This window comes from Bufo gargarizans, chromosome 9 (assembly GCF_014858855.1).
Source record: "Bufo gargarizans isolate SCDJY-AF-19 chromosome 9, ASM1485885v1, whole genome shotgun sequence".
In the NCBI taxonomy this organism is placed as follows: Eukaryota; Metazoa; Chordata; class Amphibia; order Anura; family Bufonidae; genus Bufo; species Bufo gargarizans.
The window spans coordinates 193676173-193702545 of NC_058088.1; the positions used below are offsets into that span (position 1 = coordinate 193676173).

Here is a 26373-nt window from a genome sequence, read left to right on the forward strand (position 1 = left end):
CATCAAAGCCTAGAGCAGCGCTGGACAAGGCTGTCATTTACATGCTCCCAGATTGGTAATGAATATGTTGCCCCCAGAATACAAGCCTACGTTCTAGCAGGAGAGACATTTGCTGAGCCCCGTACAGGTTTCTAGAAGACAACTGCATACATAACAATTACAGCGTCCTGTATGAACAGGAGCGAGGTATTACACAGGCAGTGGGCATTCATTCTGTGGCACATTCAGTGCTTCATACTGCCACAATAAAACCGCCATAAAGTGCCCACATACCATATCGACGTACCACAAGATAAAACACACCCCCTTAACACTGCCATTCAGTGCCACGTACCACCACAGCATAAAGACAACACAACGTAAAACCGCCATACAGCGGCCACCATTTAACACCACTCATATAATGCAGAAGGCGTGATACGAGTATGACTTGGCCAACCATGGAGGACCTTACAGCAGGCTGCACTTAATAGGCTGTAGGACCATATGCCATGTTTGGCCCGTGCCATTATCAGGTACAGACAGCCGACAGGTCAACGAGCAAACAGGAGGGAATTTGATTAGCGCCCCTTTATCTCATGATTTCTAGAACTTGCGGCCTGTAAAATAACGGGCGCTAAACCTTCATGAGCAATACTATACAAGGCCACCCCCTCTGCACAGAGCCCCTCTAAGAGGTCACTGCCCCTTTAATAACTTTGCTGTATATTTCCAAGAACCCCCAAAGTGATCGACGGGCAGGGATTCTTCCGGATGCCCCCGGGTAATGCGGGAAAGGTCATGGAGAAGCTACGCTCGGTGGGATCTCTCGGGGATCCTGAGAGGGGGGTTTAAAGGATCAACGAGAAATTCCATATAATGATTGTGAAATGATGTGCAATGGGGCGAGAATACTAAGTGGTAACGACTGCAAACACCAGGATCGGTCGTGCATGTGCTGTTATACAGGGCACGTCACCAATTTATGCCAAACTCTGCCTCCCTGATTCACAAATAGAACTCCAGAGCTACAGTGAAGACTGACACACTACTGTAGTAGCAGGATTGGAGCACATTGCAGCTTTACAAGCCATTCTGGGAATGTGGAAAGTTGGGTGACACAACCCTTGTGGACCGTGTAATGGTTTGTGTTGCTCAGGGGACCAAAGCCGCTCTTTAAAGGGGGCATGCATCATATTTACATGGAGGGTTTAGCTTCAAATGAACCTAATGAATCCTGACTTTGTTAAAGGGGTCCTGCGGTCTCTGCTTTTGTCAGACTTAGGCCTCATGCACACGACAGTTGTTTTTACGGATAGGATGGGGACCCATTCATTTCAATGGGTCAGCCAAAAAATGCTGATAGTTCATCCGTTTGTGTTCTGCGTTTCCCTTCAGCCAAAAAAATAGTGCATGTCCTACTTTTTTTAAAATTTGCGGACAAGGATAGGCATTTATTACAAGGGATCTGTGGAAAAAAACGGATCCTCCCCAAAAAACGGATGCCGCATTCGTTTTTTTGTGGATGCACAATTTGCGGACGCAAAAAAACCAACTGTCGTGTGCATGAGGCCTTATTGTTTCAATTTCCCATCATTTCGAAGATCTCTGCTTGCTCTCAGTGAGTAGGAACATTATTTTTGATCCATAGGCTGTAAAACCCAAGCATCTCACAGCTGAGGGTTTGCTACAATTGTATCCAGTCTAGAGGAATCCTCTGTGATCAGCGGCAGAAATCTCTCTCCTGTCCTGACAGTCTGTTACAATGTATCAGTCTAGAGCTCAAAGCATTGTCCAGACTGGATCCAAATGTAACAAAGCCTCAGATGTGAGGGCTGTACGGGTTTGTTAACAGGACTGTTCTCCATTCAGTGACAGCAAGCAGAAAGTCTGAAAACGGTGAGAAATAATGCAAAAGGGGGAGAAATTGTCAATTGTCAAGGGATTTTAGTGTAAGAAAAAGTTGCAAATTTTGGTGTAAGCCACATATGCACTAAAGGTCCCTTCACCTCTTTAGAAAAGGGGTGAGTGAACTGGGAAGGGTTAACGGGGAGAAGGCGGGGCAAGCAAGTTTCCGATCATCTGGCGCACATTTTAGCGCCCATCGATGCCTCCAGGCACACGTATCGTCTTCTGTCTCTAGGACAGGATGCTCCAGATTTAGTAAATCTGCCACATTTCACCCCGACAGACAAGTCTTAATGAATCCCCTATTAGAAAGTTGCAGAATTTAGTGATTTTATATTTCGGTCATTAGGAGTTTTGTAGGATTGCGGAATAATAAAGTGCAGCCTCCACAGCGCCATTCATTGTCCCGCGCCCTGGGCCTCGTCATAATGCGCTGGCGTCTGGCAGAACGTCGCTGTGTGCACTTTCTGGATATAGATGCTGGAGTCTACATATTCCACAGCTGCAGAACAGGTGTCAGGACAGCGCAGCAGATTCATCACGGACGACCATCCCCCGCTGTACGGCCACATGTGCCACACTATATATGTCTACAGACAGGCCAGGCATGGAGGGGTTAAGATGCTAAATTTCAAGGTCATATATTTCCTTTTAAAGGGATATTACCGGTTTTAGCAAATACATTTTATTTTTTTGTACTAAGATCATTTCTGTATCCACTGCTGTTCGAGATCTCTGCTTGCTTTCATGCAATGGTTTATTTCGAGGGGATACAAATCCATCCAGGTTACGTGCAGATCACGGGGGGCCACGGCCCATTATCAGAGCTGTGTCCATCGCGTGGACTGATGATTCGTATTCCCTGCTAGTAAAGGTTCTTATCAAATGACAGGAAGCAGAGATCTTAAAAAAACACAAACAACGTCTGCAGAAAGTACAGTATATTGGAAAATGATATCGGGAATAACATGTATGTATGTAAGCCCAGAAGTTCCAGGGGCGACAGCCCTCCCCAGTGCAACCCCATGTGATCTCCACTGGCAACACAGGGGTTAAAAAGCCCTCGCGCAGCAATTCCACCTGCTCTGTAAGCAAAAAAAAAAAAAGGGACAGGCGAAAGCAAGAAAAAAAAGCCTCCTCTGCAAAGAAGCTATTTCCTGCCTACTGGTAAGACAACTCTGAGCCGAGATAAATTATTCACACGGCGGAAATGGGGCCCTTGTTTCGCAGAGTTTCTAAATCTGGCTCCTAAATGCGCTCATTCGCTCTCTCGCTGAGGGTTTATTGATTGCTGCAATTCGCTGGCATCATCCTAAGACCCAACCATGCAGAATCCATAAGTGACTGGACTGCAAGGTCAGGGATGGTGCCCTCTCACCAAGGCGGCACCTTCTATAGGGGGCCCTCCGTGCAGACCTGCAGTGCTACCTGACGTCCAGCCCCCAGGGAATGGCCAGAAGAGCTTGCAATCAACGTACTGAAACACTAAGGCCTCGTTCACACTTCAGTGTTTAGTCAGTGATTTCCATCAGTGATTTGTGAGCCAAAACCAGGTACAACTCTAAACACAGAACAGGAGCAGATCTTTCCCTTCTACCTCATGTCTGTGGAGGCTCCACTTCTGGTTTGGGCTCACAAATCACTGATGGAAATCACTGACCAAACACTGAAGTGTGAACGAGGCCTAAGTATAGCTCGTTGAAAATGAACATGTTATTTTATCTCTAGGAAAGTAGAAAAAAATATCTAAAATACAACATATATTTTTATATATATATATATATATATATATATATATATATATATATATATATGAAATACAATACTAAATATATACCATAAAATATACAAATATAACACAAAAATACAATATTAAATAGCTACAAAATAAAATATACAAATACAATATTAAAAAATATATGATAAAATATAAAAGTAAAATACTATACAATATTAAATATGTACAACAAAATATAAAAATATTTAGAAAACTAAAATACAATATTAAATATATACAAAATAAAATAAAAATCTAAACTAAAATTACAAAATAAAACATAAAAATATAAAACAAAAATATAAACCACAATATTAAAGATACAAAATAAAATATAAACATCAAAAATATAGATATAACAAAATATAAAAAATACTGTCTAAAAAAAATTAAATATATACAAAATAAAATATAAAAATATAGAACAAAAATATAAAATACAAAACTAAAAATATGTATAAAAGATTTTTCCTAAACTTCCCTGCAGTACCTATCGATTCCCCTTGATGGCACTCATTAAATACAGCAGCGTCAGTCGCTCAATGCCGGCAGCATCCCATCGAGAAAATAAAATGATGAATTAATTGGCGCAGCGGGAAACAACTTAAGTAAAAAAAAATTAAAAAAAACTATAGTAATTAATTAACAAACATTTTATTTAAATTTTGTAAATTTTTTTTGGGGGGGAGCAATTTTTTTTTTCTCCTGTCACACCACATGCCACTGAAATGCACTGTGATCAAAACAAACGTGACGCGTTTCGGGGATTAACCCCTTCATTCCAGCGTCTGTGTATGTAGCGGTTCCTTTTTTTGGAGTTATACTCCCAATATTCTCTTTACATCGGCGGCCGTCCAAGTAATGTGACTGTTCCCAACTATAAAAGGTGAGAGCAGTACTCACCGCTCTGTGAGTCCTGGATTTCTTTTGGGACATTCTGTACTACTCTACGTAGCACTCGGCGCTGTGTATTTTTTTATTTCAGCTTTTACCCGATCATCTGCCTGTCAATGGACGCCCGGTGACGATACAAGAAGTGACTGGCGCTCATTAAGTGGCATTTTTGTGTGGCAATCAGCTTTAGCATGGGGATGAATGATCACCAGTACGATTATTTGTCCCTACACCGTTTTCACTTGTCGGCAGAACATAACCTGCTTCAACAGCGCAACACTGCAACTCTGCAACTGTTGTAAATGTATCATTCCCATAGGCTTCAGCGAATTGAGCCTCGGCTTGGATCATAGATCTGAAGTTGATTTGTTCAAAAACTTTGTTTTTAATGCCGTTTCCGTACAGCCTTAAAATGTATTGGCTCCGTGTAGGCAAACTTCATATCGCCCGAACTTGTGCAAGACTTTGGTGAATAAGGGTACTTTCACACTGGCGGCAAGGAACTCCGGCGTGTGAACAGCCTGTCGGATCCGTGCTGGCGCTAGTGCACGCGTGCCCCTGGACTACCGCTCCGGCCCCACTGACTATAGTGGGGGCAGGCCAGAGTCCCGGCGGCAGCACGGCAAACATGCCGAGAGGTGGCCGGAATAGAACTACGACATATCTGGGGGCTTTGGTAACAAGGTACCAGATAGGAATACCGCACAGAAGGCTTGCGCAACTTCGGGCGATACAAAGTTGTCCTACACAGAGCCAATACATTTTAAGGCTACATTCACACGAGCGTGCGGACCTATTCATTTCTATGGGGCTGTCCGCATCCGTAGTTCTGTGCCGCGGCCCCGCAAAAAAAATAGAACATGTCCTATTCTTGTCCGCAATTGGGGACAAGAATAGGCATTTTCTATGATAGCGGTGGCACGTGCGGTCCGCAAATGGCGTAACGCACTTGTGCCGGTATCCGTGTTTTGCGGATCCACAAAAAAACCATTTGTGTGAATGAAGCCTAATGCTGCACGGACACAGCATTAAAAACAACGTTTTTGAAAGAATCGATTCGCTCAAGCCTAATTGCCAGCATGACCAGACAGATATGATGAGAGTTGTAGTTTTGCAACTGTTAGGTTGGGGTCACGCGGCGATCTCGTCCACGATGCCCGTCACGCAGCCACTGAATGTCACCAAATTCAGTTCAATGGCTGCACTGCTACACAGTGTGATGAGTGTCTCGGCCGAGATCATCCCGTAGCCCAAACCTAACAGTTCCAAAACTACAACTCCCATCCTATTTGCCTGGCAATGCTAGGAATGATAGTTGCAGAGTCACAGTGTTGCGCCGTGTAAGCAGGGGATGTGCTGCCCACAAGTGAAAACGTACGTATAACCTCGGGTACATGCAGATGGAAGTCATTTATCTACTTCACCAGGAAACATAATCCTGATGGACGGGCGATGAATTCCTGTACAAGGACTATTGAAGGACACTGGTCAGGCTATGAAGCGGCTGATAACAGAGAACACTAGCTTTCACTAACAGTTAGTATAGGTTTAGGACGCTCTCCATGCTTTGACTGTGGCGGTGACTATTCCTCCCATCATTTCTGTCACAATTTATTCCATACATCACATCAGGGAATACAGAGATTTCCTCATGTTCCCATCGGCTTGTAATGCCTGGCATCCACAGGAACCAATCAGAGCGGAGGTTACATTCTATGAGCTGTTATGAGAAAATGAAAGCTATGCTGTGATTGGTTGCTATGGGTAACAAGGCCTAGTTCCATGAATGAGGCCTTTTTTGGGTAATTTCGTACTTTATCTAATAATACATAATGTACCACCATATACACCATGCCTATAATGTGTGAGGAGGGAGGGTGGAGGACCCGGGGCCCCGGCCAGGCTCCGCATGTTTAACCTAAACCCTCTACTAGACGGCCTCTCTATTCAGGTGGTTTCAGAGACGTCTCGTCTGATCGGTCACTCCTTCCTCATTCACCACAATAGATCTGAGAGACCCCAGCAGACAGTCCGTCTGTATAATGGCTGAAGGGACAGTGTCCAACCGAGCTGCTGTATCTAAACCGATCCTGTGTGATACTGTCTGCGGAGCTGTGTATCTAAGGCTACTTTCGCATTGGCGTTTTGGTTTTCGTTTGTGAGATCCGTTTCAGGGCTCTCACAAGCAGTCCAAAACGGATCAGTTTAGCCCCAATGCATTCTGAATGGCTAAAGATCCGCTCAGAATGCATCAGTTTGCCTCCGTTCTGCCTCCATTCCGCTCTGGAGGCTGCTTGCAGCGTTCTGGTGTCTGCCTGACGATGCGGAGGCAAACGGATCCGTCCTGACACACAATGTAAGTCAATGGGGACGGATCAGTTTTCACTGACACAATATGGCACAATAGAAAAACGGATTCGTCCCCCATTGACTTTCAATGGTGTTCAAGACGTATCCTGTGTGATACTGTCTGCTGAGCTGTGTATCTAATCCTATCCTGTGTGATACTGTCTGCTGAGCTGTGTATCTAATCCTATCCTGTGTGATACTGTCTGCTGAGCTGTGTATCTAATCCTATCCTGTGTGATACCGTCTGCTGAGCTGTGTATCTAATCCTATCCTGTGTGATACTGTCTGCTGAGCTGTGTATCTAATCCTATCCTGTGTGATACAGTCTGCTGAGCTGTGTATCTAATCCTACCCTGTGTGATACAGTCTGCTGTGCTGTGTATCTAATCCTGTCCTGTGTGATACTGTCTGCTGAGCTTTGTATCTAATCCTATCCTGTGTGATACTGTCTGCTGAGCTGTGTATCTAATCCTATCCTGTGTGATACTGTCTGCTGAGCTGTGTATCTAATCCTATCCTGTGTGATACTGTCTGCTGAGCTGTGTATCTAATCCTATCCTGTGTGATACTGTCTGCTGAGCTGTGTATCTAATACTATCATGTGTTATACTGTCTGCTGAACCATGTATCTAATCCCATCCTGTGTGATACTGCCTGCGGAGCTGTGTATCTAATCCTCTCCTGTGTGATACTGTCTGCGGAGCTGTGTATCTAATCCTATCCTGTGTGATACAGTCTGCTGAGCTGTATATCTAATCCTATCCTGTGTGATACCGCCTGCGGAGCTGTGTATCTAATCCTATCCTGTGTGATACTGACTGCTGAGCTGTGTATCTAATCCTATCCTGTGTGATACTGACTGCTGAGCTGTGTATCTAATCCTATCCTGTGTGATACTGTCTGCTGAGCTGTGTATCTAATCCTATCCTGTGTGATACTGCCTGCTGAGCTGTGTATCTAATCCTGTCGGGTGTGATACTGTCTGCGGAGCTGTGTATCTAATCCTATCCTGTGTGATACCGCCTGCGGAGCTGTGTATCTAATCCTATCCTGTGCGATACTGTCTGCGGAGCTGTGTATCTAATCCTATCCTGTGTGATACTGTCTGCGGAGCTGTGTATCTAATCCTATCCTGTGTGATACCGCCTGCGGAGCTGTGTATCTAATCCTATCCTGTGCGATACTGTCTGCGGAGCTGTGTATCTAATCCTATCCTGTGTGATACTGTCTGCGGAGCTGTGTATCTAATCCTGTCCTGTGTGATACAGTCTGCGGAGCTGTGTATCTAATCCTATCCTGTGTGATACCGCCATGCCTACGTCTCTCAGGTTTGTGACACGGGGGGCGCCCCCTCTAGATCCTGTGCAGGGTGTCCCAGGGCTGAGGATTTCTAGGACGCGGCTGCTGAGGTTGGTACTTATAGACGGTGGCGCTCTATAATAAGGCCGCAGGGGATTTGTGATCCTCTTACGCGGTTATTACAATTTTATCACTAATCCTCCATAAGAGGACACTCCGCACCACAACAAACCTCCCCGGGCACAGGGGACACCACTGCCTGCACCCCGCAGCTCTGCCGCCGCTGCTCAGGAGCTACTGGAATACAGACTGGAGTACACAGCACCTCCTGCCAAGCAATGCCTGGCACATACATGTCACGTGTTACATCCCATGATACAACTTTTTTATCTCCTCCCCATGCAAGTCAATGTAAAAGTTGTCTGATGAGGCCAATTCCCATTGACTTGGGGATCAGACCATTGGCACCTCCTCCGCTGATCTAGAGATCAGCGGTGCCAGGTCATCCTGGTGGCTGTGCATGAGCAGTCACTCTCTATGATAGCAGGTGAGGTCCCTATAGAAGTGACAGCCCATGGTGTGTTAGGGGTTAATCGCCCTATACCAAGGCTAAGAGAATAATCCGTGTGTTTGGGCTGAGAGCTGGAGGAGCCGAGCAGGTCACACGCCCCCCACCCCCCCTCCTCGCCCGCCATCTGTACTCCAAGCATCAGCTGATGTAAGCCGCTCCAGCCACATAAACAGGTGGGGGGCTTAGCGGGTTCGGACAGGGGAACTGCCCTATGTACTAACCCAAGGCAGGCCAGAAAAACCCATCCAGGGTAGTCACCGGTCACAGGAATTACCCCGGACCCCAAGGAAAATTCGCCATAACCCGCTGGGGGGGCTACCTTTACCTTTGAAACAAAGGTTGAGCTTGATGGACACAATGTATCTATCTGTATATATCACATCGACCACAAAGTATCAACACCCCCATAAATGTAGCCTCTAGTAGACAACCCCTCTGGCTGCAATGTGGCCTCTAATGGTTGTCACTTCACTCATGCTGTAATGGCAACTGACTAATGTTTCAGTTCTTCACCCTTTTCCCAAATTTCTGCTGGCTGTCAGTGAATGGGAACACAACTAGAAGCGTATGGATAAGAACCAGAGCACAAAGTCTATCAGAAAGTTTCAGAGCTTAGTAAGACTTGGGTATGCTGGGAGTTGTAGTACTATGGAATGATTTACAGAACTAAGGACAGCCCCTTTACATTTTGACAATCAGGCTACATGCACACGACCGTATGTGTTTTGGGGTCCGCAAAAAAACCACAAAAAAACGGATACATCTGTATGCCATTTTTTGCGGATCCATTCTAACAATGCTTAAAACGGACAAGAATAGGACATGTTCTATTTTTTTGCAGGGCTACGGAAAGGACATACTGATGCGGTCAGCACACGGTGTGCAGTGCGCATTTTTAGAGGACCAATTGAAATGAATGGATCCGCATTCTATCCGCAAAAAAGACAAAAAACGGAACGGACACGGAAACAAACAACGTTTGTGTGCATGTAGCCTAAGTTACAGTGCAAACCAAACCAGGCAACTTTAGGAAAGAATGAATTAAGGCTACGTTGTTCTCCTTCGCGCTTCCTTCTGCGTCTCCTCGGAGTGACGGCTCATTTACTGCATTGTGACCTCTGCTACAGGGTGCACTCAAAGCTGAATGATGAGAACTAGACACGGTCCAAGCGTGGAGCTATGGGGGCCAGTAAATTACAATCATGCCCCCCTCCCGGGCAAATCCCCCCGTATACTTGTACTTTCATATGACTACAACCTCCTAGACCAGGAATGCCCAACCTGCGGCCCTCCAGCTGTTGCAAAACTACAACTCCCAGCATGCCTCGACAGCCTACAGCTATTAGGGCATGCTGGGAGTTGTAGTTTTTCAACAGATGGAGGGCCGCAGATTGGGCATCCCTTCCCGAGACTGTCCTGAAGGTCTTAACCTCTTAAAGCCTGCACAGTACCATACAGGTACAACTCCGTCCACACCTTCATTTTGGGCCGAGCTCCTCACTATACGGTAGACATTTCACTACACATTTTGTCGTTTCATCCTGTTCTCAGCACTAAAAAGCTCTAACCTCTCCCTAATCAATGGCTCAAGGGGCAGGGAGCAATCACTAACACCTAAAGCCTCATTCACACGGCAGGGTTTGGTCAGTGATTTCCATCAGTGATTTGGAGCCAAACACAGGATTGGAGCCTCCACAGACATCAGGTATAAAGGAAAGATCTGCGCCAGGTTTTGGCTCAAAACCACTGATAGAAATCACTGACCAAACACTGATGTGTGAATGAGGCATAAGACTGGAAAGCAGAGCAGAAAACCAAGGGGAAAGGGAACAAACCCGTACAATCATAGAAAGAGACCAACACATGTCCGAAGATAATACATACCACTGGTAGGGTATATAGAATCTGTTTTTTGTTTCACACACAGCGCAGTATTATAGACGTTATATTCTTGTACATAGGAGGCAGTATTATAGTAGTTATATTCTTGTACATAGGAGGCAGTATTATAGTAGTTATATTCCTGTACATAGGAGGCAGTATTATAGACGTTATATTATTGTACATAGGAGGCAGTATTATAGTAGTTATATTCCTGTACATAGGAGGCAGTATTATAGACGTTATATTATTGTACATAGGAGGCAGTATTATAGTAGTTATATTCTTGTATATAGGAGCAGTATTATAGAAGTTATATTCTTGTACATAGGAGCAGTATTATAGAAGTTATATTATTGTACATAGGAGACAGTATTATAGTAGTTATATTCTTTGACAATTTTCTTTTTATTGAAAATATGAACATCAAAGCAGATCATAAGTGAACAGTTCTCACAGTTCGCCACATACAGCATAAACGCCATAAGCCGCTGTAATAGAGCGGGATTACAGCTCCATGGTACACACACAAATATTGATCAAGCAGGCAGTAAATAATCACAGTAAAGACATAAGTTCTAGGTCCGACCTGCAGGAGTACCTGTATATGGTTCAAGGCATCATCAATATCGCAAAGTGATCCACTTCTTTAATAACATTAGAGATTAAGGAAGGAGGGAGGGTGGAAAAAATAGGAAGGCCGGAACAGGGTGCAGGGAGAGGAGGAAAGGAAGAGCAGGGAAGGGAAGAAACTGCAGGGAGGGGAACATAGTAGTTATATTCTGTACATAGGAGCAGTATTATAGAAGTTATATTCTTGTACATAGGAGCAGTATTATAGTAGTTATATTCTTGTACATAGGAGCAGTATTATAGAAGTTATATTATTGTACATAGGGGGCAGTATTATAGTAGTTATATTCTTGTACATAGGAGCAGTATTATAGAAGTTATATTATTGTACATAGGGGGCAGTATTATAGTAGTTATATTCTGTACATAGGAGCAGTATTATAGAAGTTATATTCTTGTACATAGGAGCAGTATTATAGTAGTTATATTCTTGTACATAGGAGCAGTATTATAGAAGTTATATTATTGTACATAGGGGGCAGTATTATAGTAGTTATATTCTTGTACATAGGAGGCAGTATTATAGTAGTTATATTCTTAACCAAATCTCTTTTTATTGAGAAAGCAAATAGATATAAAGTGCCACAATACAGCAAACGCCATACGCAGATGGCATCAGAATAGTGCAATCAAATATAACAAAAGTCAAACAAATGAAGGGGGGGGGGGGGGGGAACACAAATAGACAAACAGGACAACGGACAGGGATAAAGAAGTACCAAACAAGAAGAAGGGAGGGAGGGAGAGGGAGGGAGGGGGGGTGGTGGGTTCAATAATGGCGGTGTCAGTCAGATCATGACAGGGTCTTTCAAGACGCCGGGTGGCGATAGGCTTCCCAGGGACTCCATATGTCCAGAAAACGAGGGCGAGTGTGAGATTCCCAGTGAGCCAGTTCTTCAAAACGACATATCTGATCTACTTTCTCTTGCCACATCAGCAGCGTAGGTGCAGAGTCGTTCTTCCACAGCAGAGGGACTAGCAGGCGGGCAGCAGTTAGAAGTAACGTTGGTAGGTTGTTTTTAGAAGGGGCGAGGGTTATATTGGGGCACCAAAGCAGGACTAATTGCGCATCTAGACTTATAGGGGAGCCGCAAATGCGCCCGATTAGGCTCTCAATCTGTGTCCAGAAGGGACGGATTAGACTGCAGGACCACCATATGTGAGATAGGGACCCCTTCTCTGTTCCACACCTCCAGCACTGATCGGGTATTTCGTGATTAAGATTATGGAGGAATTCAGGCGTTTTGTACCAACGCGTAAGAAGCTTAAAGGAATTTTCCTGTATTTTGATACAACGACTGAATCCGTGAGAGTTGGAGAGGATAAATGCTTTTTCGGGTTCTGAGAGGGGGTACGAGAGCTCCTTCTCCCAGGCCACTAAAAAGGATAGTACTGGGGGTGTGGAAGAGAGTAACTCCTTGTAGAGAGTTGACAGGGGCTTCTTCGGGGGGATCGGCATATCTAGTTTCTTTTCCAGCCAGGTGGATTCTTCCGTGCAGAAGGGAGGGAGTTTCAAAATCGCAATATCCTTGCGAAAGGCAGCAAGAGCCAAGAAGGATTGCTTTCGAACCTCAGGCAAGGCCCGAATCGTGTCCCATGCCAAGTCCCCACTCGCAGATACAACCTCCTGTAGTGTGTGGTTAGACAACTGATACCAAACACCTGAAGGGGCAGTGGTCTCGGGATGAACTAAGTTTTGCAATAAGTGCAGAGGGAGGCGAGGATTCGGGAATCTCAGATCTTTAGATCTATAGAGTTTAGCCCATTCAACGAGCATGCCCTTCCAAATGGGGGAGGCAAAGGAATGTGAGGGCGTACAGCTACGGACCCCCCACAGGACGAGATAATCTTTGTATGTAACGAGGCCTCGCTCTAGAGCTGTGCATAGATTTGGGGGGCTTCGGGAAAGAAGAGAGAAGCACCTATTTAGGTGCGTGGCAGTGTAATACAGGTGGACATCGGGAAGGCCGAAGCCACCAAACCTCTTTTCCCTCGTCAATGTGGAGTAAGCTATCCTAGATGGTTTGTTCGACCAGAGGAAAAGGGAGAATCTCCTACGCAACTCTGTAAAGTACGAGCGCGGGAGCCATATGGGCAACGTCTGCAGCAGGTATAGGAGTTTGGGGACAATGAAGGTCTTGAGATAATTCTTCCTGCCTATCCAGGAGATGAAGGGAAGTTTAACCGACTGTAGATGGGATTTAATTGAGTTGAGCATAGGGGTGTAATTAAGGCTGTAAAGGTCATTCAGATTCGCAGAGATGTGAATCCCCAAAAATGTGATGTCCCGGGCGGCCCAAGTGAAGGGGGTGGAGCGTTTAAGCGACGCAACAAGAGCGGGTTTACATGTAACATTCAGGGCAAGGGATTTGCTATAGTTGATCTTGAAATTGGAGACCCAACCGAATTCTTCAAATATAGAGTGTAGCCGGGGGAAGGATGTCTCAGGGTTGGTGGTCATAATAAGGAGGTCGTCTGCAAATGCCGCCGTGAGGTGAGTGTGGGAGGCTCTCTGGAGACCTTCAATATCGGGATCTTGCCTGATTTTGCACAGGAGAGTTTCCATGACTATCACAAAAAGCGAGGGGGAGAGAGGGCAACCCTGCCTAGTGCCATTAGTAATGGCAAAGGCGGGTGAAAGAGTGCCGTTGACTTTGACCCTGGCAGAGGGGGCAGAGTACAGAGAGAGGATAGCGGAAATGAGTTGGTCAGGAAAGCCAAATTTCGACAGAGCCAGTGACATATACTGCCAGCTCACTCTGTCAAAAGCTTTCTCTGCATCAGTGCTCAGCAGAGCTAGCGGGGTAGAGGTAGACCGTGCCCAGTTCATGAGATGAAGGAGGCGAACAGTATTCTCATTACCCTGTCTGCCAGAGACAAAGCCAACTTGTTCTTTGTGAATAACATCCGGGAGAACTTTTTGAATCCGTTGAGCCAGGATCTTAGCCCACCATTTAATGTCCGTGTTTAGTAGGGAGATAGGGCGGTAACTGCCACATTGCAACGGGTCTTTATTCTCCTTATGGATAATGGTGATGTGGGCTGTGAGTGACTGGGCAGGGAGGTGGCCACCACCCAGGAGATAATTACATAGGGAGCTAAATTGAGGGGCTAGGACAGATTTAAAAGTTTTATAATAAGAGATGGTGAAACCGTCAGGGCCGGGACTACGACCGGAGGGGATAGTGGCTAGGACTTTCAGGACTTCCGGGCCAGAGATGGGAGCTAATAGTTGGGAGGACTGATCCGGGGATATAGAGGGAAGCTGAAGGGAGGAGAGGAATTTATTCGAGGCCTCCGCGACGGAGCAGGGAGATGACCCAGGAGGAGGCGGGAGGTTGTAAAGGTCTTCGTAGAAGGCACAAAATGCTTTGGCTATATCAGGGGTAGACTTAAGGTGATTGCCCGCCGCATCTTTGATCGCCGGAATGAAGGAGTCAGAAAATTGTTGTTTAGTTAGCGCCGCCATAAGTCTGTTCCCTCTGTCGCCATGTGCGTAGGATTTGAAGCGCGCACGAAGGAGTAATTTAGCTGAAGTAACGTTCAACATATCTTTTAATTGAGATCGCGCGACAGAAAGCTCCTCCGCAAGGCTTAACGCTTGGGATTGCTTATGGCTGAGCTCGAGGGTGGCGATACGGGATAGGAGGGTGGACATGGCCTGGGCTCTTTGTTTTTTAAGATGGGAGCCGAGAGCGATAAGCTCTCCACGGATCACGGCCTTGTGGGTTTCCCAGATTACAGCGGGGGAGGGAGGGGAGGGACCTGCGGTGTTAGTACTGAAGAACTCCTGGAGGGAGGTGGCTATTTTCCCCGATGACACCTGGTCCTGGATGATGGTCTCATTGAGACGCCAGTTCCATTCCCGTGTAGGGAGAGTGGACAGCGAAACTGTCAGAAAGACAGGGGCGTGGTCCGACAACGTGATGTTGCCTATTCGGGTGTTTACAATTTGTTTGACATGCTCAGAGGAGAGAAAGACATAGTCTAATCTGTGGTGTGAGGACTTGGCATGGGAGTAGAACGAGTAGTCACGACCCGTGGGGTTCAGGGTACGACAGGTATCAATAACACCTAGTTTACGCAGAGCCACCTTCAGGCGTCTAAGACGTACGTGAGTGATAGCCGATTTCCCCGAGGAGGAATCCAGAAGTGGGTCTAGGGTCACATTAAAATCTCCCCCCAGAATTACCATACCCTGTTTGAATGCAGCCAGCGCAGCGAGGGTCTGAACCAGCCATGCAACCTGTCCCCTATTTGGCGCGTAAATATTGGCCAGTGTAACCGGTGTGCCCGCTATAGAGCCCTTCACAAATAAGTACCGGCCATCAGGATCCGAGGAGGAGGCTGTAACCGCAAAGGGTACCTGCTTGTGAATGGCAATACTGACACCCCGGCTAGCGGAGGCCTGTGCGCTGTGGAACCACTGAGTGAACTTTTTGGAAGGAAGATTGGGAATCTTACCTGCCCGGAAATGTGTTTCTTGAAAAAAGGCTATTGAGACTTTGTCTTTTAGTAGTAAGGAAATCACCTGGGATCTTTTGCACGGCTCGTTCAGGCCCCGGACATTAAGGGAAGAAACTATAAGAGAAGCCATGTTAAGTCAGCAGGAAAGCACAAAGCAATCATAATCTGAGCGAACCAAGTAAGAACATTAGGATGGGATAAGAGGACACAGAAGGGGAAACACATGAGGGCAAAAGAAGGGAGACAATAATGCAAACAGTAAATCATAATCACAGAATGCAGAACTAAGAGCTCCACGGAGCGCCTGGGAATCAGAGGATCCTTTCTCATCACGGCCTGGTGCCGGGATCCATCAGGCGGGGGGTCTCGTAGAGCTGGGAGAGGCCATGAAAAGGCCATCAGGTAACAAGGAAGTCAATGAGGGAAACAACGGCAAACAAATCCCCTGTGCAGAGGGGGTGGGAGGGAAGAGGTAGATAACATTCAGGAGGGTGAAGTCCTCAGGGAGGTGAACAAAGGCCTGGATACACCCAGAAAGGCCATGTCAAAAGGCTAGACGGCTCCTATGCATGTCCTGAACAATATAACAGGAGAAAACCGTAACTTCCGGAGGTCCACTTCAGGAGAACACCTGAACTGTGAACGGCGAAAATGGTGGCCAACGTAGCAGAGAAGAATCAGCGATGAGGAGAGCGACCCGCAGCAGCGGAGGCCTGGGAACTCTGACTGGGTCGGGATTTCTTCCCGGCAGGCACAAGGGACCAGGTGTCTGCAGTCGGAGGCGAGGGTATAGGATCTCCCTGGTCTGCCGGCATCCAGGACGGAATTTCAATTGGAGCAATACCCAGTGGGACCCAGGCCCCGGATAGGTCCTGAGGCGTGCGTATGGTGATCTGCCGTCCGTTTTTGACGACGGCCAAGCCAAAGGGGTACAGCCAGCGGAACTGGGTCCCGGAAGATTTAAGAACTTCAAGAAGCGGACGCAAAATACGTCTCTTTGCCAACGTGGAAGGTGCCAAGTCCTGAAAGAACTGCAGCTGCGAGCCTTCATATTCCAGGCGGTCCGCCTCTCTACTGGCTTTCAATAGAGCCGCAGTGTCCACAAAACTGAGGATACCGCAGACAACATCTCTCGGAGGGTCTGAAGCCTTTGGCTTGGGGCGAAGAGCGCGATGTATGCGTTCAATGACAATATTTGCTGCTCTTTCTGGAGTTAAAAGATTCGCGAATATTTCTTTCGCGATTTTTTCAAGAACTTCCGATGCGAATATTTCAGGGAGGCCGCGGATGCGAATATTACGTCTACGGCTGCGATTTTCCTGATCTTCAATTCGCAGGAGGGCATCGTTAAAAAGATCTTTATGCGATCCGAGGGTGGAGCATGTTTCCTCACCGAAGCGAATAATCGCGTCTTGCGAGTTTTCCAGTGCAGCAACTCTCTGGCCGATGGATCGGAGATCGGTCTTTATTTCAGTCAAGTCCTGCTTCAGGGGAGCTAGCGCAGAGTCCAAAATTTCGCGAAGGATCGCTTTTGAAAGATTCGTTCCCCGCTTGCGATTTTTATATTCGGAAGCATCCGAAATACTTCCCGCTTCCGAAAATTCATCCGGATCGGAATGAATAGAAGGAGCCGGCGCCATCTTAGGTGTCCCAGCAGCGGTGCCCTTGGCAGCTTTCCTCAGGAATTTCTCCATGTCAGGCTGTTTGGAGCGGCTCACAGGTGGGTCAGCAGGTTCCCTGGGGCGATCTCTCTCCACTTTGCCCATTTCAAGCTTCTAAAAGGTGCTATAAAAGGGGGTTTGTGCCGGCTAGGATGAGGAGCTCAGTCACCGGCAGCCATGCAGCTCAGCGGCCAAACTCCGCCCCCATAGTAGTTATATTCTTGTACATAGGAGGCAGTATTATAGTAGTTATATTCTTGTACATAGGAGCAGTATTATAGTAGGTATATTCTTGTACATAGGAGCAGTATTATAGTAGTTATATTCTTGTACATAGGAGCAGTATTATAGTAGTTATATTCTTGTACATAGGAGCAGTATTATAGTAGTTATATTCTTGATCATAGGAGCAGTATTATAGTAGTTATATTCTTGTACATAGGAGCAGTATTATAGTAGTTATATTCTTGTACATAGGAGGCAGTATTATAGTAGATATATTCTTGTACATAGGAGGCAGTATTATAGTAGTTATATTCTTGTACATAGGAGCAGTATTATAGTAGTTATATTCTTGTACATAGGAGCAGTATTATAGTAGTTATATTCTTAACCAAATTTCTTTTTATTGAAAGAAAAATCAAGGCCATAGCCCACACATGACAGTACAATGATGGCAATAGGATACAAGATATACATCCAGCATACATGTCAAGTGCAAACAGTACCAGCTGTCATTGACATTAATCATACAAAGAAATCAAAGAAAAGAGAAAAAAGGGGGGAAAGAGGACATCAGGAGGGGAGGGAAACAAGGAAGGGATACACATCTGCTCCATCAAGTAAAGTTTCTGTAGACTTTCCATGGAGACCACAATTTCAAGAAGCGAGAGCGTGAGTTAGTCTCCCAATGCGCTAGCTCCTCAAAACGGTAGATCTGGTCCACCTTCTCAGACCACATAAGGACAGTCGGCGGGGAATCGTTCTTCCACAAAAAGGGTATGATCAACCTAGCCGCTGTGAGCAACATCGTTGGAAGGTCATGCTTGGTAGGTGTAAGGGACTTGTTTGGGCACCATAATAGAATGAGCTTAACATCTAGTGATATCTCAGTATCACATATTTGGTTGATTAGAGCCTCAACCGCGCTCCAGAACGGCCGGATCTTAAGACAGAACCACCAAATATGTGATAGAGATCCAGTGTCTGTGCCGCATCTCCAACATTTTTCGGAAACCTCTGGGTTCAGTTTATGCAAAAATTCAGGCGTTTTGTACCACCTGCAGAGAAGTTTAAATGAGTTCTCCTGGATTCTCACACAACGGCTGAAACCGTGCGAATGAGCCAGAATAAACGCCCTTTCTAGTTCCGTGAGGGATATGGAGAGTTCACGTTCCCATGACGTCATGAAACTAAGCTCCGGGGGCAGGGAGGAGAGCAATTCTTTATACATCTGAGATAATGGCCGAATAGAAGGCTTAGTAGTCAAAACCTTCTTTTCAAGCCAGGAGGGGGAGCTGCTACCAGAGAGGAGTCCAACACACAGTTTGGTATCCCTCTGGAAGTTCGCTAGATGGAAAAAGGGTGCAGCTTTGACCTCAGGGAGGTCCATTACTGAATCCCAGTGCAAGCTACCGTCCGGGAGAAGGACATCCCGCAGAGCAGTGTCAGCGAGCTTAGACCAAATCCCGGAGGGGCGTGACACGGCAGGGTGCAGGTGACATTGAAGAAGTCTAAGCGGCATACAAGCGTTCGGGAAGCTAAAAGTACGGGATTGGATCATTTTAGACCACTCCACCAACATGCCCTTCCAAACCGGGGACGTATAACAATGATTAGCTGAAACAGGCCTTATACCTCACATAGACAACAGTTCCTGGTCAGTCAAAAGAGCATTTTCAAGACGAGAACAAAGGGAATTGGACTGGCGAGACATAATATTAACACATCTACCCAGCTGTACAGCAGTGTAGTAAAGCTTGACATCTGGCATCCCAAAACCTCCTAACTTCCTATCCCTTGTAAGCACAGAGTAGGCAATACGTGGCGATTTGCCATTCCATAGGAAGCGTGTGAACACCCTGCGGACTTCAGTAAAGTATGAATTCGGGAGCCAAATGGGGAGGGATTGCAGCAAGTATAAAAATTTGGGGAGAATAAAGGTCTTGATGTAGTTTTTACGGCCAACCCAGGAAACAAACGGGAGTTTCAGGTCCTGTAAATGTGAGCGAACAGTTTGCAGGAGCGGCATAAAGTTAAGGGAAATGAGATCCTGAACATTAGCTGAAATATGCGTCCCCAAATACACAATGTCTCTAGAGGCCCAAGAAAAAGGAGTTGCACGTTTAAGAGCAGTGATCACCGTTTGTGGACATGATATATTGAGAGCCATGGACTTCCCATAATTAATTTTAAAATTCGAAACGAACCCAAAATCCTCAAATACATTCAGCAACCTGGGCAAGGCCTCCTTAGGGTTCGATGTCATGACTAAAAGGTCATCCGCGAATGCTGCAGCAACGTGAGTACAGGTACCGATACGTAGACCCTCAATCTCTGGGTCCAACCGAATCTTACAAAGTAGGGTCTCCATCACCAGAACGAACAATGCAGGAGATAAGGGGCACCCCTGCCTCGTCCCGTTAGTGATGCGAAATGGTGGCGATAGTGTACCATTCACTTTGACCATGGCAGAGGGGGCCGAGTATAACGTATAGATAGCTTTAATAAACTGGTCCGGTAAACCGAACCTCGACAGGGCCTCGGACATAAAGTGCCAACTGACCCTGTCGAAGGCCTTCTCCGCATCCGTGCTCACCAACACCAAGGGCTTGGCTGATCGTTTGGCCCAGTTTACAAGATGAAGAAGCCTTATAGTGTTCTCAGACCCCTGTCTGCCATGGACAAAACCCACCTGGTCTATAGTAGTTATATTCTTGTACATAGGAGCAGTATTATAGTAGTTATATTCTTGTACATAGGAGGCAGTATTATAGTAGTTATATTCTTGTACATAGGAGCAGTATTATAGCAGTTATATTCTTGTACATAGGAGGCAGTATTATAGTAGTTATATTCTTGTACATAGGAGCAGTATTATAGTAGTTATATTCTTGTACATAGGAGCAGTATTATAGTAGTTATATTCTTGTACATAGGAGCAGTATTATAGTAGTTATATTCTTGTACATAGGAGCAGTATTATAGTAGTTATATTCCGGTACATAGGAGGCAGTATTATAGTAGTTATATTCTTGTACATAGGAGGCAGTATTATAGTAGTTATATTCTTGTACATAGGAGCAGTATTATAGTAGATATACTCTTATACATAGGAGGCAGTATTATAGTAGTTATATTCTTATACATAGGAGCAGTATTATAGTAGTTATATTCTTATACATAGGAGCAGTATTATAGTAGTTATATTCTTGTACATAGGAGGCAGTATTATAGTAGTTATATTCTTGTACATAGGAGGCAGTATTATAGTAGTTATATTCTTGTACATAGGAGGCAGTATTATAGTAGTTATATTCTTGTACATAGGAGCAGTATTATAGTAGTTATATTCTTGTACATAGGAGGCAGTATTATAGTAGTTATATTCTTGTACATAGGAGCAGTATTATAGTAGTTATATTCTTGTACATAGGAGCAGTATTATAGTAGTTATATTCTTGTACATAGGAGCAGTATTATAGTAGTTATATTCTTGTACATAGGAGCAGTATTATAGTAGTTATATTCCGGTACATAGGAGGCAGTATTATAGTAGTTATATTCTTGTACATAGGAGGCAGTATTATAGTAGTTATATTCTTGTACATAGGAGCAGTATTATAGTAGATATACTCTTATACATAGGAGGCAGTATAGTTATTTATAGTAGTTTATAGTTATTCTTATACATAGGAGCAGTATTATAGTAGTTATATTCTTATACATAGGAGCAGTATTATAGTAGTTATATTCTTGTACATAGGAGGCAGTATTATAGTAGTTATATTCTTGTACATAGGAGGCAGTATTATAGTAGTTATATTCTTGTACATAGGAGGCAGTATTATAGTAGTTATATTCTTGTACATAGGAGCAGTATTATAGTAGTTATATTCTTGTACATAGGAGGCAGTATTATAGTAGTTATATTCTTGTACATAGGAGCAGTATTATAGTAGTTATATTCTTGTACATAGGAGCAGTATTATAGTAGTTATATTCTTGTACATAGGAGCAGTATTATAGTAGTTATATTCTTGTACATAGGAGCAGTATTATAGTAGTTATATTCCTGTACATAGGAGGCAGTATTATAGTAGTTATATTCTTGTACATAGGAGCAGTATTATAGTAGTTATATTCTTGTACATAGGAGGCAGTATTATAGTAGTTATATTCTTGTACATAGGAGGCAGTATTATAGTAGTTATATTCTTGTACATAGGAGCAGTATTATAGTAGTTATATTCTTGTACATAGGAGCAGTATTATAGTAGTTATATTCTTGTACATAGGAGCAGTATTATAGTAGTTATATTCCTGTACATAGGAGGCAGTATTATAGTAGTTATATTCTTGTACATAGGAGGCAGTATTATAGTAGTTATATTCCTGTACATAAGAGGCAGTATTATAGTAGTTATATTCTTGTACATAGGAGGCAGTATTATAGTAGTTATATTTTTGTACATAGGAGGCAGTATTATAGTAGTTATATTCCTGTACATAAGAGGCAGTATTATAGTAGTTATATTCTTGTACATAGGAGGCAGTATTATAGTAGTTATATTCTTGTACATAGGAGGCAGTATTATAGTAGTTATATTCTTGTACATAGGAGGCAGTATTATAGTAGTTATATTCTTGTACATAGGAGCAGTATTATAGTAGTTATATTCTTGTACATAGGAGCAGTATTATAGTAGTTATATTCCTGTACATAGGAGCAGTATTATAGTAGTTATATTCTTGTACATAGGAGGCAGTATTATAGTAGTTATATTCTTGTACATAGGAGGCAGTATTATAGTAGTTATATTCTTGTACATAGGAGCAGTATTATAGCAGTTATATTCTTGTACATAGGAGCAGTATTATAGTAGTTATATTCCTGTACATAGGAGCAGTATTATAGTAGTTATATTCCTGTACATAGGAGCAGCATTATAGTAGTTATATTCCTGTACATAGGAGCAGTATTATAGTAGTTATATTCTTGTACATAGGAGGCGGTATTATAGTAGTTATATTCCTGTACATAGGAGCAGCATTATAGTAGTTATATTCTTGTACATAGGAGGCAGTATTATAGTAGTTATATTCTTGTACATAGGAGCAGTATTATAGTAGTTATATTCCTGTACATAAGAGGCAGTATTATAGTAGATATATTCTTGTACCTAGGAGCAGTATTATAGTAGTTATATTCTTGTACATAGGAGCAGTATTATAGTAGTTATATTCTTGTACATAGTAGCAGTATTATAGTAGTTATATTCCTGTACATAGGAGGCAGTATTATAGTAGTTATATTCTTGTACATAGGAGCAGTATTATAGCAGTTATATTCCTGTACATAGGAGGCAGTATTATAGTAGTTATATTCCTGTACATAGGAGGCAGTATTATAGTAGTTATATTCTTGTACATAGGAGGCGGTATTATAGTAGTTTTATTCCTGTACATAGGAGCAGTATTATAGTAGTTATATTCCTGTACATAGGAGGCAGTATTATAGTAGTTATATTTTTGTACACAGGAGGCAGTATTATAGTAATTGTATAGTATTTAGTAATGGGGATGCTCATCTGCAAGTTACTTACACATTTACCATTCTCTAAGTATCTTTCATCTGCAGAGGGAAATGTGTAGGAATGTAGGAATATCTGTGGATGTGTCTTTCTGTTTTCTGGAGCTGTGGCCCCAGGTTAGTGGTCCAGGCCTTGTGCTCATCATAAACTACCATCGGCCCTAAGTGCATTATTGATTGCAAGAGTCAGAAATGCCTACAAAGTAGGAAAAGGGTAGTGATGTTTAAAAGCTTATGCGGGATGAGCGCTGGATACAGAGAGACTTCTGAGAGGACCTTGCAGCAAACACATCAATATTTCATCATGGAAAATAAAAATCAGCTCATTTGAAAGACAGATTGAAGAAGAATACTGATCACCCGGGATAATTGTGGACGGTTCATCCTGGCTCCTGTCTACATGTCATTCAGTTTGATAGGAACATGGTTTTTTGCAACCCACTGAAAACATATTACCAGCCAGAAATGTTTTATTTTCTAAAAAAAACAAAACTCATTTTTTTCTAATAATGTTATTTCAGGTCCAAACAGGACCAATAGGGCTTCTGTCCCTACCGGGCACCAGGCCCATTGGGCTTGAGTGAAGGATCCACTGACTAAACATGGATAAATGCCTTTGACGAGGAGCTGTCATCTCTCATGAGATTTCTGTTTTAGTAACTACTTGCAATCCCCATGCAATAAGAATTCTGGGGCATCTATTCTTATAACTCTGTGTTGTTCAATTCCTATATTATTCCTGCTAGAAATTTAAAACTAAAGGTACTACTGGGTGTTACCAGGTGGGGTGTCCCTGCACAGTCTGCCACTGATTGGATAGTCTCCATCTGTGCAGGGACATACCCACATTGTAACACCCAGCTGTACTTTTATTCAGAAATGTCCAGCAGGAATAATAGAGGAACGGCACAACACAGAGTTATAGGAATAGATGCTCCAGAATTGTCACTTTACGTGGAATACAATTATGTGCTAAACCAGACATGTTAGGAGTGGTGTCAGGTCCAAGGGTTTGGTAGACAGGGGGCGCCACCGTGAGTCTATGATTCAATAGCCCAGGCAGTAGCGACGGGCGACATGACTTATGAGCTTGTTAATCGCTCCTGTTTTTGCGAGTTCAGCAGTGCTTTTGAGGACCACCCACTGCCCAAGCGTTTGGGACAATCTGACCTGGGCATTGCTACTCCATGGGTCCCATGGCACCTGCTTTTTCTGCTTCCATGGCATGCATGTCCTTGGGATTTGTCTAAATCGAAGGTCAATATTCTACACAATCATCCTGCAAAATACACTAAGTCCCAAGGATAAAAAAAAGCAACAAAACATAAAAAAATTGCACGGAGCAGGGGGCGCTGTTGCATTAATGTCTATGGATAACATTTACTGTGGAATGTGGTACTGCAAGTAGAAACATGAGATTCGGGGACCAAATTACTTAACATTACGTAGGAACGTACATACTCTTATACCATAGACAGTACTCACATGTGTGCAGAAGTACTCCGCGGGGTCACCACAGGTAATTCCAGGAGGATCCACCTTGATGATGGCATACTCTTTCATCACCATGGGCTTTGGTTGACAGGCATAATATTCCCAGGAAGGGCCCTCGTCAGATGCCACCCACGATTTACAGATGTCATAGTGTCCCAATGCCATAAGCAGGCAGTCTAAGACGAAGACAGCCAAAGGCAGCATGGCAGCTGGAACGGACATTGGTGTCCTGCTGGAGCAGAGATGACCAAGTAACGAAGAGGGGAAACTTCAGGGGGTTTATCTGCTACTGTCAGGATCAGCATGGAAACACCTCATTGACTGTTATATGATGCTACTGGGCTTTCCAGCTATGGTAGATAGTCAAGTGTTGTACATTCAAGGATCCGGAGAGCTGAGACAGAACATCTAGAAGACGTCCTAGGTGATGCATAGATATTTCCCAACTATCTGGGTCTCTTTGTCTCTGCATTGACTCATTGGGGTGTTAGGCAAGACTAAGAAAGTCAACTCTGCACAGATCAGGCCGAGAAGATGGACTCATTTTACTCTTCAGAACACTAGTGGGTGGACATCTTCTCATCTTTGGGCTAGATGGTCCACACAAAGGGTCCAATGAACTTCTGGACTCGGGCTAGATGGTCCACACAAAAGGTCCTATGAACTTCTAGACTCGGGCTAGATGGTCCACATGAAGGGTCCAATGAACTTCTGGACTCGGGCTAGATGGTCCACACAAAGGGTCCAATGAACTTCTGGACTCGGGCTACATGGACCATACAAAGGGTCCAATGAACTTCTGGACTCGGGCTAGATGGTCCACACAAAAGGTCCTATGAACTTCTAGACTCGGGCTAGATGGTCCACATGAAGGGTCCAATGAACTTCTGGACTCGGGCTAGATGGTCCACACAAAGGGTCCAATGAACTTCTGGACTCGGGCTAGATGGACCATACAAAGGGTCCAATGAACTTCTGGACTCGGGCTAGATGGTCCACACAAAGGGTCCAATGAACTTCTGGACTCCTCGGTTGTCTTCTCCAAAAGCCTTTTATATATTCCAAGAAAATTAGACCCAAGATCATGTAGGTGGCATCTGCTGAGGTTGAAACCAAACCTTGAGATGTGACCGTGCAGTCAGAGGAGGTCGCCGTCTTCTCGCTGAGGCATCCGCGTGTTTATCTCTAGTCCGGGAAGCGAGGGATGTTATCAACCAGCAGCGCCTGCGAGGATAGAGCGGACATGTTTACATGGGGTAGAAAATAACAACGTGCTTTGGAACTGGGTCCTCAGCTATTCTATCTGCCAACCACATCCACACAACAGATGCTTTGTCTTTTCTGTGGAGACATCGCTTTCCTCGCAGGATTATTGCATTTATTTCATAACGCAGGGAAAAAATAATTAATGTCCAAGCAGAAGAGGCCACCTCGGGGGACGCTTCATTATCTACTGTTTAACTCCATTAGGGCACAGCTATGATCAGCGACTCCAGCTCAGCCGCAGTGCCTAATGGAGTCAGAGGTAGTCCGAAGCCACTGCTCCTGTCTCAGCACTCATGCTTTACACTACCTCTCTGCTCTCTCAGGGCACCATGATGATCAGTGACTCCAGCTCAGCCGCAGTGCCTAATGGAGTCAGAGGTAG

At 44.4% G+C, this 26373-nt stretch overlaps 1 protein-coding gene across 3 annotated transcripts in view; it reads right to left on the reverse strand.

Moving 5' to 3' along the window:
* Window positions 1-26373, reverse strand: part of NTNG2 (netrin G2) — a 143932-nt gene that overhangs the window by 44100 nt on the left and 73459 nt on the right. Inside the window, exon 1 of one of the 3 annotated variants that reach the window (XM_044305323.1) lies at window positions 24717-25397. The exons of the other annotated variants lie outside the window; for them this stretch is intronic. Within the exon in view, the coding sequence (XP_044161258.1) occupies window positions 24717-24947 (231 nt within the window). The 5' untranslated portion in view covers window positions 24948-25397. Of the gene's footprint in view, window positions 1-24716; window positions 25398-26373 lie in introns of those variants that run through there. 3 annotated transcript variants of the gene reach the window in all.